The sequence below is a fragment of the Protopterus annectens genome, chromosome 2.part1 (assembly GCF_019279795.1).
Source record: "Protopterus annectens isolate FY-2018-M chromosome 2.part1, PAN1.0, whole genome shotgun sequence".
In the NCBI taxonomy this organism is placed as follows: Eukaryota; Metazoa; Chordata; order Ceratodontiformes; family Protopteridae; genus Protopterus; species Protopterus annectens.
Genome location: NC_056729.1, coordinates 1,654,321,532 through 1,654,336,168, shown reverse-complemented (window position 1 = coordinate 1,654,336,168; position 14,637 = coordinate 1,654,321,532). Strand labels below are relative to the sequence as shown.

Genomic DNA, 14,637 nt, shown 5'->3' with positions numbered 1-14,637 from the left:
TTCATGCTGACAGGCAACCCTGCATTATATCCCTAAAGATATGTGGTTGCAGGATTTTGTTTCTTGAAGGATACTTCCACAATCTACAGTAATATGGTCATGCACTAGCAGACTTCAGTATTTCTTTGCTAAAGTTGCATATATCTCTTGCAATAGAGGCCCATGGGATATATGCAGATGACCCATTAAGGACATCAAGTTTTTCAGCAACATGGCGTCTAAGTGCCCATAACTTTCTTGATGTCCTAAAGAGGTCATTTGCATGTGTCCCATGGGCCTCCATTACATGAGATTTAAGGTTTCACTTACTGAAAACTCTAGCTGTTATTTTTTTTCCAGGTTTTATGGAATGGATTGTCATTGTAACCTTTTTTGCTCTCTGGTTTGTTTGTTTGCTAAAACTGTTGGGTAACATTCCTTGTAATATTTTGATTACTGTTGCTTATATCCAGGTAAATGCCTGTGCTTCCTTACTCACTGCCCCTTTTGCTACTTTCCCGCAGTACAAATTGGACAGACTGTCTTTTCATTATTTCCTTCTGGCTACAGGAAGTCGCTCATTAACAATTCAAAGCCTTAATTCTCTGCATTATTCACTATATATATATATATATATATATATATATATATATATATATATATATATATTGGCTAACGCAGAGGATTAAGACTTTGAATTGTTAATGAGTGACTTCCTGTAGCCAAAAGGTACTGGGTTTGATTACTTTCTCCTCCATTTGCCTGATGTGTGACTACGATCAACTTATTTAAGCAAAGAATGCTCTCTGACTGAGTCTGAAAAAGTTCCATATGGATCTTTCCTTTAACCCAGTTAACAAAGCAAATATATAGATATATATGTATATAAATGCATGTTACACATATATGCGATTATTACCATCATATGCAGTGGTGGTACGGCGGTAGCGTTGTTACCTCACAGCAAGAGGTTCTCTCATTCGATTCTCGGCTTGGCTTGGGAGTGCCTTCTGTGTGGAGTCTGCATATCCCCCCCGCGATCGGGTAGCATTCGAAAGACATGCGTGTGTAAATGGGCGTGCCTTCGTTGAAGGTTGGGCGTCGAGCTGGCACCTCGGCATTTCGTAAAAATCTACTGCCAATCATTAGCAGACCAGAGTTCCGCTGTGGCAACCCCTTACCAGGAAAAAGCCGAAAGACAAAAAAAACAAACATCTCATGAATGAAAAAAAAGCAAATATCAAAACATACACAGAATCAACACACAAAGCAATGAAAATACAAACAAAACTAAAAAAAAAACACAACATACTTTTTCCTGCAAGGAGCAAGATGTCTGCACACTCTGTATGGGAGCTTACCCCACACAGACTTAAGTATATATATGTCAAGTCCATCATCTCATCACCTCAGACAACAGAGAAGTCTCCTTAAACACATGAATCACTGCCGCTGTCCATTCAGAACTACACCAGTAAGGATTTGTTAAATCACATAAGCAGCACTTAAAGCAGTGTTCTACATCCCACCACCACCTTCCTCAATAAACACAATACATCCCCCCTAAACAAATATATACAAATACAGACCTCACCAGCTTATCGTACAAGTGATAACACTGCATTTAGCATTATTGTTTTTTTTTTCCAACAAACATCTTTATTAAATTTTCACACATAGCATAGGCAATCTTACATTTATACAAATAAAAAACAAACAACATGACACCACTTTAGTGGCAAACAGTATACATCACAGACACCACTGAAACAACTATAGTTTCAAGCATTATACATCACTTATAATCTATCTAGTCATTGTCAGTTAAGCATTATGTGGCTCATTCAAATCCCATTTAGCATTATTGCTGATTGCATGTACTGTGCATTCACCTGAGAGCCACAAAGCCCGTTGACCTTTTTTGTAGCAAATGTACAACACCTATGTCTAGGAGCGGAAGCTTTCATTGATCTCATCGACAGTGAGGAAAGACAACACTGCTTAGCAAAAATGAGCTGTTTGAAAAGTGCTTGCATTTTAACTTAGAGATCGTGTTACGTGGGGATGGGGGAATATCCCCTTCCCCTACTGTAGTGTGATCTCGGAGTTGGTATATATAATTAGCAGAGTGAAGGGGGTGCAGAGTGGCTTGCCCCCCCCAAAAAAAGTATCTGTTTCATTTGTTTTTTGATCCTTTGTGGACTGATGTATTTTGTTTTAGATGTTTGGAGTTTAGTGAAGTGTAGCGTAACAATTTGTGTTGTTGATGTAAAGTTAGGTTCCAGTGTGTGTGTGTGTGTGTATATATATATATATATATATATATATATATATATATATATATATATATATATATATAGTGAGTATGCGTGCATTTCACACAGTATGATTTCTTTTTTTTTTAATCTTTGTTTTTTGGCAAAATTTCTGTAATCCTGTTTATAAGACACAAAATCCATAAAACAGCTTTAAGCTTTTATATTTGAATTCTGTTATGGGTTGCTTATTTACTCTACAATAGTGCTGTCTTTTACCACTTTGAGTTGGTCCATTTCATCTAAAGTGAAAATAACACTAGATATAGTAACATGGTATTATCTGTGGCAATATTTTCATGTGCGATTTCAGTAACCACTGGTTTCAAATCTGTCTTACCAGAAAACATACTATTTGCTTTTGTGCTGTTGCCTTGCACCCTGGTGTCTTGAGTGACAGCAGGTTTGGAGTAATGCATGAAATTTTGATGTAAAATTAGTCTAGAATCTTATAAAGAGTCTTTATTTCAGAATTTTATTCAAAAATACTGTAATTGTGGAAAGAGTGAATGCTTGAAAATATAATTTAAGAGGTTATGTGAAGCAGTAAGAAGTTATATTTCACAGTTGCATGCAGATATGCCAAACTTAAAACTGGGCTGCATATTTACAGTATTTTCAGTAAAACAGGGATTGTGTCCATAAATTTTCAAGTACTTCTAGTGTTTTGTCATACCTACACTAAAGCGTATCTTTGAAAAGTGCAAAATCCTTATATTGTTTGCTGCCCTTTGTATAGTGAGTAAAATATTTTCCATTATTTAGACAAAGGATCTTAATTGTTTTTATCAGGTATGCTGACTAAACACAATGGTCCCTATTCAGTTATGCAAATTGCTCTGACTCAAGGAAATACATTTACAGTTAAGAATATGTGCATGAAATATATAGGATAGTTCTGCATGCCAGTAAATCGCTTTTCATCATTGTTTCTTTAATAAAGGTGAATAGAAACTCGAAGATATGCTTAATAAGTTAAATCCTTGTAATAGTTGTAAATGAAAGGTAAAATCTATCACATCACTCATCTTGTGATAAAATGCTTCCCATTGTTTTTAGATGTGAATGTAATAATATATTTGCCTCATAAATCTAGCTTCTCCCAGTCTCTCTTGTAAGTCAGAAGTACCCAGTAGTAGCTGTACCTCTCTAAATAAACCAGATATGAAATCAGATAAATAAATATATAAATAGTATTGTTTGTTGTTGATAACATTTTTCTTAATTTCTGCTTTAAATATTACAGAAACCTGTGGCAATACAATCTGTTCCTTTAGAGCAACATGCAGTAACAACAAGTGTGAATGCCCTTCGTGCGAGACACAGGCATCTTTACCGGTGTGTGGCAGTGATGGTGTGACCTACAATAACCCATGTGAGCTACATGCTGTCGCTTGCCAACAGAAAAAGTCCATTCATGTTGCCTCTTCTGGACCCTGCGAAGATGGTATGTGTGTGTATATTCATTTTCTTTTGGTTGCATTTATGTCATTCATTATAGTCACTTATTTTTTGTTTTGCAAGTATAAAAGCTTGGTCATTAGGTTCTGTTCTTGTGATTTACAAGTTGTTGAGTTTTTGTTATTCTATGGTAGTGGTAAAATTGTAGTAGATTATCCTAATTTGTCAAGAACAGATGTCATCTGATCTTTAATAAAAGGAAAGCACATATTAATTTAGTCTGTGAGGGGTGGGTAATAAGATAATGAATGTAATGATCTCCTCAGCCCCCCCTTGCTTTTTAGCATACCTCAGATGGAATCGTCCCCCTATAACACATTCCTTGATATGTACTGTTACTTAATCCCCACTCTGCTAGCTACTGTACTGTGTTGGTGCCTACCAGTAATAGTTTTAGTTAGCCTTTATTTCATTTTATTAATCATATCTGTATCACTTGATTTACATAAACGTGGGTGAGTACTATTATTTTATTACTTATGGGATCCTTGATCCTAGGTTCACTCCCGTGCATTCAGCACATGGGGCAACAAGCTCCCTTCAGCACCCATTGTTTCTGTAGCAGGTACGGGATTTATGGGATCAAGTTGCTAGCCTGATGCCCAACCCTCCTAAGAGGGTGCACTACACACTCACACTCACACCTAGAGCCAGTTTACTGTCCAGTCCGCCTAATGCATGTCTTTGGAATGTGTAAGGAAGCTGGAGCACCCAGAGGAATCCCACATGAACGCAGGGAGGACATGCAGACTCCACACAGAAGGCACCCCAGTCGAGAATCAAATCGGGGAGCCTCTTGCTGTGAGGCAATAGCTCTAACCGCTACACCACTGCGCCATCCACTTATGGGATATGACACGTTATATTTTGTTTGTGCTCGTGCCTTTAATATGTTTTCTTTCTTCTATTTGGGTTAACAGTTGTGTGGAATGTCAGGTGGTAGACACTGTGCGGAGAGAGAGAAAGAGAGACAATGCTTTGTCTAAAGTCTATTTTCAGTCTGGACTAGCTTAATTTTGCAGCCTAGAGGTTGCTTAGGTCTTTTATTTCCTGATGTTTATCTGTGTGTGTGTGTGTTTGTTATAAGAGAGTGATTCTAAGTTTTGATAACAGAATGTTGTGTGAGGGCAAGGAAAAATGAGTGGGGCAAGATTTGGATGAGGAAAGAGAAATCTGCAGTCCTGCATTCACTTTCAAGCCCTAATTTGGAAGTACCCAGAGAGAGAGAACTTGAACTAGTACACACATATGGATAAACAGATTGAAATGTTTGATAAAGCATTTCAAACAGAAGAAAAAGACCAAGCTTCTGAGGTATGCATGTTGTTTTACAGTATTACTAGAGATTTTACTTTGTTTTCTTTCGGACATGAAATTATTGAGTTTAGTTTGATAAAGCTATAATCGTTTGTGAATGACATCAGATGACTAATGACTCTTTCTTAGGCAGTGTTGATTTTTAGATTACTGCAGAGTTCTGGTGTGAGCATTTGGAAAACATTTAACCCATACTGCATATTTAGATCTGACCTCTACCCACACCTCTTGACCTTTGAGCATTAAAAATCATAGCACTGGCCTTCAAAAATCATAGCAGAGGGTCAGAAAGAGCAGCACTTTGTTATTTTCGACAGTGGACGTTCTTCCTACATTAGATTGTATATAGCCAGTGAAAAGTAATCTTGGTATGAGCTTATGTTATTTATTTAATACAGTATGTACTCATGAAGAGGTCGAACTTGATGAATGTAGGGAGGACATGCAGATTCCACACAGAAGGCACACCAGTCGAGAATCAAACCTAGGAACCTCGTGCTGTGAGGTAACAGCTCTAACTGCTACACCACTGCACCATCCGCTTATGGGATATGGTGTTTTATATTTTGTTTGTGCTGGGAGGATCAAGGCTAAACCTAAGGGCTAAAATCATAGAGCTACACCTAAATCATAGTAATACAAAGTGATGTGCGTGCTTTTGTAAAATCTTCTCTGAATAAGTAGCATAACTGCAAAAAGAAAAACTCAGGTATTTAATGATACACCTTTCTTTTTTGCCTAGAAAAGCACTCGGACGGTGCAGTGGTGCAGTGGTAGCATTGTCACCTCACAGCAAGAGGTTCTCCGGTTCGATTCTCGGCTGGGGTGCCCCTGTGTGGAATCTGCATGTCCTCCCTGCATTTGTGTGGGTTTCCTCTGGGTGCACTGGTTTCCTTCCACGTTACATAGACATGCATTTGCAGTGTTTCTCCCCCAGGCCTTCTTTGAAAATTGGCTTCATTCAAAGTCAGACTTTCCCGGTTAACAAATGTTAAATAAATTATAGTACATCTTCATAATAGACATTTCTGTGAACCTTTGCCTTGTTGCAGTTCTCTTGCGTGATATGATGGGAGAGCTTAGTGCACTGTTTGCCAGAGGAGATTTCATTAGACAAAAGATTGTTCATACAGAAATGAAGTTAATAGAGATGAACTATGGAACAGTGAAATGTATTGTTTTTGGAAGAGTCTGCCACAGATACAGACTTTTTTGAATCACTAGGGTCCTTTTTTCATGTAACACATGGTGCTGGGTATAATCAATGCACTGAAGTGAGTACATTTTTCCTGAGCAACTCTTAGAAAATGTATGGCTTTAGAGACCAAAAGATGCCAATAACTGTCTAATGTTTACAACAACAATCTGTTCATATGGTAAAATTAATCCTACTCATGTGATAAAGAATGTGTTAATTGTGTTGAAAAAACAATACTTGTTCTTTCAGCAGTATTTGAGTAGTAGCATTTGGAGAAATGTTCATGTTTTAAACATTAGGTGGGGACAATATAAGACTACGTGTACAAAATGAAAATATCTGGCTACAACCCTGTTTAGTAACATTGTGTACACATGCAGTGTATTTGTAAGAAAATGGATAGAGTATTATAAATATATTTTAATTTTTTTGGCCAGACTACTACTAAAATGAAGGTAAGTGTAAAATAAGCCACAAGCCAGTTTTTAAGGTTATCCAGGTTTGAGGATTTAGGAATTGTAGTAACCTAAGTCGAGTTATTAAAGCAATAACCGACGATGTGGTGTTGTATATTGAAGATTTACCCACATTTGGTGTGGTTTAATCACGAGTAATTAAATAAAGCCAACCATGGGTAAATTTCAATATACTACAACCACAGAGTCGGTTATTGCTATTGTACAATGACATTATTTAAGAAAAAAAACGTAATTTTCTTAAATAATGTCTTTGCATAACAGCGCATTACAGTTCTTCTGCTAGTTGTAGTACATTGCTTTCCTGTTTTGATGTACTGGGCATGCGTATGCGTCCCATGCATACCCAGTACATCAATGCTTAGAAATGGAAGCAATGAGAAAAGAAAGTCTCTGTTGCTCCGTTTTTTCTTTTTTTCTTTTTATTTGTTTAAAAAAATATATTTTGAGGACTTTATACCAACGGAAAAAAGTCCAGGCGACCGGACCTTTTTTCTGTTGGTATATTGTGGGATTACAACAGGCATGCTGGCCAATCAGTGTGCACGTTTTGGAATATTAATTGGGGGGGAGTCATTGTATAATAAGCGATAAGCCATGGCTGGGCATGGGTGCATCAGGATTTACCCATGGTTGTTGTGGTTTGATCATGAGGGTGAAGTCCAGGTGATGAAACAAAGCCAACAGTGGGTAAATCCATATATACCCACAAACAGGAGTGGATTATTGCTATTACACAGTTACATTATCTAAGACAGAAATTGCTTACCTTTCTTAAATAATAATACTTCAGTCTTGTCCTGCACTGATGTACTGAGCAAGCATGGGAATGTAAGTCCCGTATGCATGTGCAGTTTATCAGTGTAGTGAAGACAATGCAGGGTGAGCAATTGAGAAAACACAATCTCCGTCACTGTTTTTTTTTTTTTTTTTTTAACAGTTTAAAAAAATTACGGAGGACATGGAAAAATATAAGGAAACTCAGATAGATTTCTGTTTGTTTAGTGTTTTGCAGAACATACCCGAGTTTTGCTCTGTTGCTCAGCATGTACCAGTAGAAAGTCTGGTCACTCAATGGTACTTCAGCGGATGGACTTTTTTTTCCTTTGGTATATGCTCAATTTACAACAGGCATACTGGTTGGGCTGTCCAATTAGCATGCTTATATTTTAATAGTAATGAATCTTTAGTGCATAATCGTACATTCCACTGTAAGTGTAAAAGGTCTTGCAAGAATAGATCTGAAAAAATGCAAGACAGAAACCTTGGATGCATGTGCCTGAAACACATTTTGTCACTTCAGAAAGCTATATATTTTAGTCAGATTGACACCTGGGGTTGGAGCATGCAAGCCTAATAATCTCCTTCTTAGTCCATGGCCTCCAAGCAAACACATTTTAAGATTCTCAGAAATTGCATATACTCATTTCCTTGTAGTTACCTGCACCCCAGGCAAGTGGGTTGCAGCCCATTCCCCCTCTGTCTTAGGCTGTTCCTTAGGAAACTGCAGCCAAGTGGATATCAAGCTTTAGTGTTTGGAGTCCCCTCTGCCAAAATAAAGAAAGAACCATCCTCTGAGTGGGATGGTATCTCTTCAGAGACTTAGACAACTTGTTCCAAATGCCCCCCAGGGTATGGTACAGAAACGGATTACATCATGCCCTGTGCTTCATCCACAGGGCTATCTCATTTGGAGACACTATTTGTTGGATGTAAGACCATTTCTACTGGGAAGCCAAGGAGGAATCAGATGCCCAGAAAACATATTTTGAATTACTGGATGTGAATGACCCTAATCCTGTGGTAATTCCTACAGTTTTGAAAGCAATAGTGGATATATTTTAGAAGCCTGCAAGAAACTAGACATCCAGCCACCTGAACACAGTAAGTTTGATAGGTTCTATGGAGTTCAGGGGTCCCACAATTTCCTTTACTTGAACCTTGTCATGATTACAGTAGTTGTGTCAATGGATCCAGAAAAGGGGTCAAAGCTAATACGTCCTCCCAATATGGAGTGATAAGGAATGCAGATAGTTGGACTGATTTGGGATGAAAGTGTGCACAGCCAACATTCTGAGCTGTTAACTGCCAAATACATATGACCAGGTTTCAAACAGGTATCCTAGAGCAGATGAAGAAGATTGAGGAGGTGTCTGATATGGACCTGAGGGCAGAATTATTGTACCTCACTCCCCCAGTAAGTTATGTAAATAAAAACTCCAGTAGGTGTGGGTATCATGCTGTGAATGCAGGAATCATGGTGACAGCAATGGAGTCAGTGATCATACAGCCTCTGCCAGGACATCAAAGTGCATCTCCTTAATTCTTTTTTGGTAAAGAACAACTCCATGGGACCCCCCCCCCCTCCAGTGAAGTATTCAAAAAAATGGTGGAAAAGGTGGAAGAGTGTGCAGTCAGTGAACCAGTTTTATCATAGGGTTATAAGATCATAGGGTCATAGGTGCAGACTAGGCTAATGACCACTATAGGCCTAGCCATGCCATCCAAATGTGACCTACAAATTTGATTTATATAGGGGGTGATTTACTGACTGCCTCTGTCCATCCGAGACGTAGGAGCCAGATCAGAGGTGAATTTCTGATTACCCATCTATTGGTCCAAGTTGAGCTTATGGATAAGAAGGAACTCTTCTTCACATGTATGGGGAGGTTGTTCCAGATAATGGGAATTCTCTGAGAAACATTGTCTCTCCAACATGTCCTATTTATGTCACTAGTAGAAGGTAGGTCTTTTGATTTAGTATCACTCACTCATGCCTAGATATGATAGAAATTAACCATCTAACACTGTGCACTGCTGTCATAAAAGTGTATGAAAAATGCTGGGCAGGTACTCACAGGGACCATAAGATGTTCTTCGTGTTTCACTGTTGCAGTCATCATCTGTGGATTATCCCTGCTGCGGTAGCCCTCTGCCAGCCCGAATACCAGAGTCAATGTTTTCCTGCATCGGCTGCTGTCACCTGTAGTCTGACATCAGGTCATCAGTGCTATAAAGCAAGGCAGCCGACACCATTACATCAGTCTTTCTTGCAGTGGAGCCCATAGCAGAAGCAGTTCACAAGTGTGCCGGTTGGTCGCTACCAAAGATTCAGTATCTACGCAGGCCTCTACTGAGACCCTTTCGTAGTCCAGTATGCCACAGAAATCTTCTTCGTCTTTAGAGACTTTGGCTGTCTCTGCCTTGGTTGGGTCTGGAGCCTCGATGCAGGCACCAGCTTCCGAGGAGGCCTCTCGCACTACCGAATCTAGACAAAACAATGATGTCTTCTCATCTGACTACTGTTTCTCTCAGACCGATGGATAATCTTAGGCCTAGAAGCCAGGCTACTCCTAGAAAATCTGCCTCTTGCCACCATCTTGCTCCTGCTCAACCACCCCAAGCACAAATGCTTAAAATGGTGTAGGATCTCATCTCCCTTATCAGGGATCAGGGATAGTCAAGCCACAACTTCTAAAAGGAAAAGACACCCTTCTCCTGAAATTATGACAGAACAGGATAACGAGGAATCTGAGTATTCAGATTTTGAAGAGGAACAACAACCTCTGACTGCTGATGAGGATTCAGATGCAGAGGAATCCATTCCTTCTGCCTCCCCACAAGGAGACCTTTCCTTTGGGGGAAATCCTTCACACCCTCAGGGAACATTTCCAATGGGAATCTCAGGATTTCCCCCAGCCTAAGAAAAGACTAAGAGAGTTTCTGGACCTGCCCCAGCACAGACCCCTGGACATCCCCCCATTTTAGAAGTGGTGGATGATGTTTTCCTTGAATCCAGCTTAGCCCCTGACACCCTCCCACTTGCTCCCAGTAAACCTGATAGGTATTACAGAGTACTGGAGTCTCACAAATACCTGTACAGAAATCCTGCTGCAGTCCAAGAGTCATTACACAGGGACCTAAAGAAGCTAAGACTAGTTCTGCCAAGAATCCTATTCCTCCTGACAAGGATTCCAGAGCTCTGGACAGATGGGGTAAAAAAGTATACTGCTCTGCAACCTTAGCTATCAGAGCAGTCAACTGTCAGTTCCATATGTTAAAATATCAACAACACACTTTGGAACTATTAAAACAAAAGAGTTCAAATTTTCCTGACTATGCCAATTCTAAAGAGTTAGCAGATTTACTGCACTCTACTTGTCAAGTGGCCAAACACTCATTACATTGTGGATATGATGCCCTAGAAGCATAAAGCAGGGCAGCAACATCAGGATCTGTCGTTAGGAGACATGCATGGTAGAAGAAACAACTTCTCCCTGATCATGTCAAGTCTAAATTAAATGATGCACCCCTTGATAAGGATCGCTTGTTTGGAGTAAAAGCAGAAGAGGTGCTTAAAAAGATGGAAGACAAAGCAAAATCTATGCATACAGTAAAAGATTTCTTTCAGGTACAACCTCATCGGTTCAGCAGGAACTTTCCCTCTAAGCACTGGTCCTTTACTGCACCTAGCAGACAGGGCCAAGGTAAGCCCCGCAGGGACAGACCACCCAGGCCCATATCCCAGGGGCAGCAGAGAACCAAGCAGTGGACCACTTCCACCTCAAAGGCAGGGAGTTCTAATCCATCCTTCTATGGCAAAAACTCGCAATCACTCCCTCTCCCCCCTCTGGCCTCCTTTCACTCACCAAAAGCTAGGAGGAAGGCTCTCCCTCTGCAAAGAAAATTGGCTTTCTGTAACAAAGGACCAATGGGTCTTAAAGATCATTTTTCAGGGATACAAATTCTCTTTCAATGAACTCCCATTTCTAAGAGGGTACCTAAACTTACCTCCAAATCAGTGGGCAGAGGCATTGAAACAGGTCCAAGCTCTTATATCCCGGGGGCAGTAGAACCTGTCCTCTCAGATCAAACAGGCAAAGGCATTTATTCCAGACTATTCCTTGTTCCCAGAAAAGAGGGCACTTGGTGCCCCATCCTGGATCTATCCATTCTGAACACCTCCCTGGTGGTCCCCACATTCAAAATGCTAACTTTGCAGCAGCTGCTGCCTATGCTTACAAAAAATGCCTGGCTAGTGACCCTACACCTAAAAGATGCCTACCTCCACATCCCCATAAGGGAATCCTGCAGGAAATTCCTGCACTTCAAAGCAGGCTCACAACATTTTCAGTTCTCTGTGCTACCCTTTGGCTTATCTTCTGGACCCAGAGTATTCACCAAATGCTTAGACGCAGCCATAGCATTTTGCAGACAGAGAAATATACAGATTTACCCTTATCTGGATGACTGCCTCATTCAGGCAGAGAAAGAAAAGCTGCTCCAGGATCTTCTCTTTGTTAAAACCCTCCTAACTTCCCTAGGGTTCACCATCAACAAGATGAAATCAAAGCAACCACCCTCCAGGAAGATCATTTTCTTGGGAGCACTGTTGGACACAGCATCCCAAGTGGCCTTCCTATCCCCAGAAAAGCAGAGTTACCTGCCTCTCTACTTTACCCAGCTGGCTTCCAGAAATCACCTCACTGCAAGGAAGTTCCTGCAAGCCTTGGGGTACATGGTATCTTGCATCCTTCTAATTCCTCTGGCCAGGCTTCACATGAGGAAACTTCAGTGGTATCTAAAGAACCTTTTGTGTCAGCACTCTCAGCCTCTAGAGACCACTCTCCCTCTGATCCCCTGTGTAAGGGCCAAGTTTCTCTGATGGGTAGGTGCCTGTGCCAAGAACAAGAGTCTTCCCTTCATCCTCCCCCTACCAGGCAGACCATCACCACCAATGCCTCAGACATTGCTTGGGGCACTCACCTAGCAGGCAGGTGCACCCAAGGTCTTTGGGATGCCCAGCAGCTTCTCTTACACATCAGTCAGAAGGAGATTATGGCAGTACAAAAGGCTCTGACATCCTTCAAACCCCATCTCAGGCCAGGGGTTCTCCTTATCAAAACAGACAACACCACAGCGATGTGGTATATCAACAAACAGGGAGGGACCCAGTCTTACCTTCTGTGCAGGCTAGCCATGAACCTCTGGCTGGCAGCCTCCTCCATGGGATTACAACTAATTGTCCAATACCTACCAGGGATTAACAACATGCTGGCAGACCACCTAAGCAGAAACTTACTGGACCTCCACAAATTGCAGCTCCACCGAAAAATCTTTTTGCAAGTCATTCAGGAGTGAGGAACTCCGGAGGTGGATCTCTTTGCTTCGCACCTCAACCACCAGCTGAAAAAATTCTGTACCAGGGAGTATCACCACCTAGTGTGGAAGGTGGATGCCTTGACCTTTCCCTGGAACTACCTCTTTGTGTACGCAGTCCCCTCCTCTGCCTCTTATTCCCAAGGTACTGATCAAGACAAGGGAGGAGAGACCAAAGTCCAACCTCATTGCTCCAGTTTGGCCCAGACAGAATTGGTACCCCTTACCTTACTGTGCAGCCTGACATTACAGCCTCCCAGGCAGCTTCCCCTGATCTCAGACCTTTTGACCCAGCTGGGGGGCAAAATGCTGCACCCAGACTTGCAGACTCTCAAACTGTCAGCATGGCTAATGCTTTTAAAGCAAACAAGAGGCCCCTGTTAAGCAAACAGGTCCTAGACATTATCACAAAGGCCAGAAGAAAATCTTACACAGGGAAATGGAAAAGATTCTGCTCCTGGTGCCAGTTCAGAGGGGGCATTACCTCACATCCTTCCATCCCTCTTATCCTGGACTACCTAGCCGAGTTACTCATTAGTGGCCTCTCTTTTTCTTTTATTAAAATCCATGCCTCAGCCATTTCAGCTCATTTCAATACAGACCAGCCTCTCTTCTCACATCCTTTGATTAAACAATTCCTCAGAGGAACTTCTAATATCAGACCTCCCAGAAGGCCACCCACACCAGCCTGTGATCTGAATTATGTTTTAGAAAAACTAACCTTACCACCATTCAAACCTGATGCTTAAGCAGAATTGAGATACCTCTCCTGGAAGACTGCTTTCCTACTAGCTATCACCTTAGCTGGAAAGGTTTCAGAACTTTAGGCACTCATGGCTGTTGAACCCTTCATCATTTTCCATGCAGACATGGTGTCCCTGAGGACTAACCCCTCCTTTATGCCCAAGGTGGTATTTGATGTGACCCTTAACCAAGCCATACATCTACCCACCTTCTTTCCTAACCATCAAAACAAGAGGGAAAGAATTCTACACTCACTGGACATGCACAGACAGCTCAGATACTACATGGACTGTACTAAACCCTTCAGAAAAACAGACCAACTTCTTGTTAGCTTTGCCCCAGGGGCAGAGGGAAGCCCATTTCCAAGCAAACATTTTCCAAATGGATGTCACACTGTATCAATTTCTGCTACAGACTACATGAGAAACCACCTCCAAGTCAATTTGTACACAGTCCACTAGGGCAGCCTCCACTTCCACAACATTCCTCAGAGGAGTTCCCACCAGGGACATCTTGGAAGCTGCCACCTGGACCTCTGTACATACCTTTACAAAGCATTACTACCTACCACTTTTCTCTAAGGCTAGGGCAGGGTTTGCCTCTGCAGTTCTGCATGGCATGCTGACCCATGCCTAGGTCTCTGACTAAGCCTTCCACCCCTCTTATCAGCTTTGGGAATCCTCCCACAGGTGATGACTGCAACAGTGAAACATGAACATAGTGCAGTTGTGTACACTTACCATAAATGCAGATGTTCGAGTGTCTTCGCTGTTGTAGTCCTGGTTTCCCTCCCTCTTTCCCCCTTATATCCTCTTTCCTTAGGGGGACATAAGCTTCTCATGGTGGCCTTTAGCCACCAGGACCACTTTACTATAATTCCTGGGGCTTCTGACTGGTTAGGGAAAGAAAAACTGATGTAATGGCATCAGCTGCCTGGTATTTGGGACGACCAAGGGCTACCACAGCAGGGATAACCCACAGGTGATGA

The 14,637-nt window shown here is 41.3% G+C and overlaps 1 protein-coding gene across 9 annotated transcripts in view; it reads left to right on the top strand.

Annotated features, from left to right (window-relative positions):
• Nucleotides 1–14,637, top strand: part of AGRN (agrin) — a 3,161,231-nt gene that overhangs the window by 2,454,844 nt on the left and 691,750 nt on the right. For all 9 annotated transcript variants that reach the window (XM_044063089.1, XM_044063082.1, XM_044063083.1 and 6 more), the window contains one exon: nucleotides 3,541–3,741. In XM_044063089.1, coding sequence (XP_043919024.1) covers nucleotides 3,541–3,741 — 201 coding nt within the window. The remainder of the gene's footprint in view (nucleotides 1–3,540; nucleotides 3,742–14,637) is intronic.